Source organism: Monopterus albus, unplaced genomic scaffold (genome assembly GCF_001952655.1).
Source record: "Monopterus albus unplaced genomic scaffold, M_albus_1.0 scaffold328.1, whole genome shotgun sequence".
Classification (NCBI taxonomy): domain Eukaryota; kingdom Metazoa; phylum Chordata; class Actinopteri; order Synbranchiformes; family Synbranchidae; genus Monopterus; species Monopterus albus.
Window position 1 is genome coordinate 726,024 of NW_018128208.1, and position 4,970 is coordinate 730,993.

At 41.5% G+C, this 4,970-nt stretch overlaps 1 protein-coding gene across 1 annotated transcript in view; it reads left to right on the plus strand.

The window, feature by feature from the left end:
- cux1b (cut-like homeobox 1b) overlaps positions 1 to 1,444 on the plus strand; it is a 68,425-nt gene extending 66,981 nt beyond the window's left edge. The window contains exons 17-22 of the mRNA XM_020624478.1: positions 52 to 168; positions 287 to 370; positions 787 to 843; positions 924 to 1,004; positions 1,134 to 1,198; positions 1,310 to 1,444. Coding sequence (XP_020480134.1) covers positions 52 to 168; positions 287 to 370; positions 787 to 843; positions 924 to 1,004; positions 1,134 to 1,198; positions 1,310 to 1,358 — 453 coding nt within the window. The 3' untranslated portion in view covers positions 1,359 to 1,444. The remainder of the gene's footprint in view (positions 1 to 51; positions 169 to 286; positions 371 to 786; positions 844 to 923; positions 1,005 to 1,133; positions 1,199 to 1,309) is intronic.
- Positions 1,445 to 4,970: the final 3,526 nt, after the last annotated feature.

Consider the following 4,970-nt stretch of genomic DNA (forward strand, 5'->3'; position numbering starts at 1 on the left):
TTTTCTGGGCAAAATAATTTCTTATCCCTTTGTTTCCTCTGTGCCCTGCAGGAGAGTCGTTCCATGCAGCAGACCATGCAGGCCCTGCAGAATGAACTGGACAGCCTGAGAGCAGACAACATCAAACTCTATGAGAAAATCAAATTCCTGCAGAGCTATGCCAGCAAGGTGCGTGTGTTTGTGATTGCTTGAATAATGGTGCTCTACGTTGGTCACGTTCTTGTCTTTAATATTATGTTGATTTGAACCCTGAAATATTTAGTTTACTGTTTTCACTGTGCCGTAGGCTGGAAGTAGTGATGACACTGTGATGCGTTACTCCTCCCAGTACGAGGAGAAACTGGATCCATTTGCTTCTTTCAGCAAGACGGTACAAGACGCACACCTTAACTACACACACAAGATCTCTGAAAGCCTCTGAACCAATCTGCTATGTCTTGATCCATTTTGGTGGAAGACAGGTTGAGATATTTCCAGCCACCAGTTCTAGTTTCACAGTTTCCATTTTTATTAATTTATTAATAATGATGGCATGTAAGCAACACATGATTTCGTTTTTTGGGTTTTTTTGAAAATGATTCTGGGAAATGTAGGAGCTGAATTAGAGGTAGATAAATATATATTCTATGCAGGGAAATTGTACCCCATTACTCAAATTCACTGACTGAACTCGCTGAAGTAAATGCACCGAACAGCACAGACTGGCATTATGACAAATGTAAAAGGATCTGAAAGGGTGAGACACCAAAAGAGGTCAGATGGTGAGACTAACTACTCTGTTTGCAGGAACGTCAGCGCAGATACCTGAGCCTCAGCCCTTGGGATAAAGCAACCCTGAGCCTGGTAACCTCATTCGCACACACCACTTGTACATTTGTTGCAACTTCTTGTCTCTAACCCTTGTGCTTTTTGATTTTTGTAAGGGGCGAGTGATTCTCTCCAACAAGACAGCCAGGACCATTGCTTTCTTCTACACCCTGTTTCTGCATTGTTTGGTTTTTCTGGTAGGTCTCCTTATTAATCTGATATGTGTGTGTGTGTGTGTGTGTGTGTGTGTGTGTGTGTGTGTTCATGTTTAAAGAAACATGACGGACCTGAGTGTTTTTGTTTTGTTTTGTTTTTTCTTTTTTCAGGTGTTGTACAAGGCGGCTTGGAGCGAGAGTATTGGCAGAGACTGCTCCACATATTGTGCTAAAAAGTGAGCATCTCCCACAGCTGTATCTGACATCGTGTGTGAAACGAACATGCCATTTCAATCCTAACAAATTAGTAATGTTCCTAATTTTCCCTGTTGCTCTGTAACTTGCAGGTATGCTGACCACCTCCACCGTTTCCATGGCGACAATCAGAACCTCTAAGATGTGCCATGGTAGTATCATCACATCCCAGTGAGATGGGACATGCTGGATGGTTGAGCAGAGTGCACCTCTTGCACACATACTGACCTGTTAAAGTCATGAAAGACAGAGCTTTACTTCTGTTCCTGCAGCAGCAGCATCTCCACTAGGGGGCAGCTTAGGGCTCGAAGCTGCAAATCGAAGGGTTGATTGATTCCAGCACTGGGTCTTTTTGTTTTTATTTAGTTGCAACTAATATACGAGTCTAACATATCTCAAGTTTCCTTGATTAACTGTTAAAATCATTATCAGTTCATGTAATATCTGCTGTTGGAGCACAAATCTATTGAAGTCAAGCTCCTGTAAAGGGACCACAATCATGAGGAATTCTTATATTTTGTTCTGAGTGTAACTGGAATTTTGATTGGAGAATATTGGTGATATGGTTAACACAATTTGTTTGGTTAGAAAACACTGAAGCATGTATATTTTGTGAAGGTGGGTTATTGAGGAAGAGTTGGATATCTTAAGAGGTTGGTGGTGGCACAATACATAAAGTAGTTATAGGGATGTTTTTCCATTCCTCTTGCCTTGAGATTGACTAATATGGGAGTTGGTAAATATAGTTTTAAATGACTTGTGGCAGAGAAATCCCCTTGTTACTGCTATTAAGAGATCATTTGCTCCTCACCTGACAAGTGGGGGTTTGCAGTAGTAATACATCAATGGTTACTGAGCCTGTGATCCTGATATTCTTCTGCAAGGTAAATCACTTTGCATGTTTGCCTGCTTGCTTCTTCCTTTCCCGATGGGCATTGTGGATATATTCCAAATAAAGACTATGTAATCATTTTCCCTGTGTATTATTTTCATTTAAAATGTTGTTTTCCAGTTTGCACATGATCTTTAAATTAGAACAGGTTTGCACTTTGCAACAAGTTTATTTTGTTTCATTTGCTGTTTAAGGAGAAATCCATCTTATTCTGTTTCTCTTATTTTCAACCAGCCAATGAAAAGCCTAGAACCAATCATGAATTCGTCTAACATGCGTTGTCACTGTAGCTGAGGCCTGATACAGCTGATCCCTCTGTGCTGTAGTGTGACTGGTGTGGAGGGAGGAGTGGACTGATCCAGTATGTGTTCGTATTGGATAACGTCAGCGGCCCCGTCACTGAGAATCACTGCCACAGAGCTCCATAGCTCCGTAAAACGATTACAAACACATCAGTGAACAACACTGTTGCACTGAGTCACATGCTCATTACCATCAACATGGATATTGTAGTTATTGCCATCCTGCTGCTGGAAGTACTCCCCGAAGCACCAAATCAATACACAGATAAAAATAATCCCCACTAAACTGACTTCTGCTTGAGTAATATTAGCTAGAAACTACAGCGCCAAGTTGTTTGTTTTAATTACTTTGCCTTTTAAGGTCCATCTACAAAACCCTTTTCTTAAGGCTCATGTTTTCCATAGGACTGAATGCTCTGTAGTGCCACAGACGGACTGGGGAGGGCCTCATGTAATGCACTTATTCAGTGTTAGGTCTTTTCATGGAGTGGTGTCTTATTTTTCCATAAGTTATGATGGAGCTGAGACAGATGATAATGCACTGTTTAACAGCTGAACTAAAGGGAAGACTACCGCCTGCACTGAAACACACACACAGAGGGGATGAACGTTTTGATCAGTGGTTCAAGGCCTCAGCAAGTCCCACTGATAGCTGCCCACATCTGAGTGACTGAATTAGACTGCATTATTCACGAGAAGCCTTTTCTTAAAGAGCACTTCAGCTCCTAGCCATTACAGACTAACAGAACACACACACGCACACACACACACACACATTCTCCACCTCTGTCTTAAGCTTCTTAATGCTTATCAGTCAGAGCAGACTGAGCTATCTCGGCACAATTACATCATTCTGTTCTCCGGAGCACCCTTCACCTTTAACTCCAAACACACACACCTTTCCATCTCCCTTTCCTCCACATCCTTCATCTTATCTTCTGCTGCCAATAGACAGCTCCATAAATATTAACAGCCTCCATTTGTGGAATAACAAATGAGTAATCCTAATGGCCTGATGTTATTTTTACTTCTGCAGATGGATCAATTCACATGGACCCATCTTTGGTCCTAGAACTTTATTTAAAGAAGGCACACTGATGGGTCAGCGTTTTCTTTTTTGCCCTGTCATGTTCATTTTGAGACCGTTACGAGGACAAATGTCGCCCTGCAGCAGCGAGGGAGACTGACCTTACTCTAGGAGTGCAAAGAGAGGAGAGTGCGGGTTAATTTCATTGTTCCTTCATGGACAGATTCATAGATCTGTCATTTCCCTCATGGGTTCGGCAGAGGGCAGTAAAGTTGCATTTTATTAGGAATATAAATTATTCAGACTGTAGTTCCCCCTGGGTGCAGCTTTATCACCTTATCCATACTGTTGTTTTCTAAGCCTACATCAGCATATAACATATTGCAATGGGTCATTTGTGGCTGTATCAACTCTATCATCAATTGAGAAACACCAGTGATGTTTTAGATAGAAACAAGGATCATTTTATGGCTACAACTAATTTCTTTGTTGATTAATTTACTTCTTAGCTCAAAGTTAAATTCTTTTAGGGTTTTAATGAGATGGTGTGTTTACATTGTTTATACATCTCAGGATTTTTCAAAGTAGATTCTGTTATATTCTTTAGACCAAATGTCTTAAACTTAGAATATTGTTAGTCAAGTTAAAACTTGCCTAGAAAGCACAGTTTGATTTTGGTGGTCAGCAGTTTTTTTTTCCTTTTCTTTTTTGCTTAGAGACTTTGGACTTTTGACCTCAGCATTTTTAAAACATTAGCTACAGCTCTGCAGCCAGCTATTCAAAAGAATCAGAATCAGCTTTATTGGCCAGGTGTGACGGACACATGACAAATTTGACTCTGGTACATCGGCTCTCAATGTGCAAACAGTAAACCAGCATAAGGCTGTGTAATATAACAAAATAAGCAGTATTAACATCAACAAACAGTGCAAACAATGCAGAAAATGCAGTATAAACAGACGGTAAACAATGCAGACAGCAAAGGAATGTTCATTGAAATGAGATAAATAGGGATAAAAACAGAGTACTTAAAGCTAGAGACCTGTACAAGTCTCTATAATCTGTATGAGGTATATTTACAGGTATTGCACTGAGGGTTATTGTCTAATCATACTGTCGTGGGTTAAGTGTTCATCAGGGTAACAGCCTGGGGGAAGAAACTGTCCCTGTGCCTGGTTGTCTTAGTGCACAGTGACCTGTAACACTGTCCAGAGGGGAGGAGTTCAAACAGATTGTGTCCGGGGTGTGAGGGGTTTGCAGTGATCCTCTCCGCCCTCCTTTTGACCTGTGAGGTGTACAGGTACAGGTTGCTGAGCCAAACCAGACAGTGATGGAGGTGCGGAGAACAGACTTGATGATTCCTCTGTAGAACTGTATCAGCAGCTCCTGGGGCAGGTCAAACTTCCTGAGCTGGCGTAGGAAGTACATCCTCTGCTGTGCCTTCTTGGTGATGGTCCTGATGTTGGACGTCCACTTCAGGTCCTGGGAGATAGTGGAGCCCAGGAACTTGTAGGACTTTACTGCTGATACAG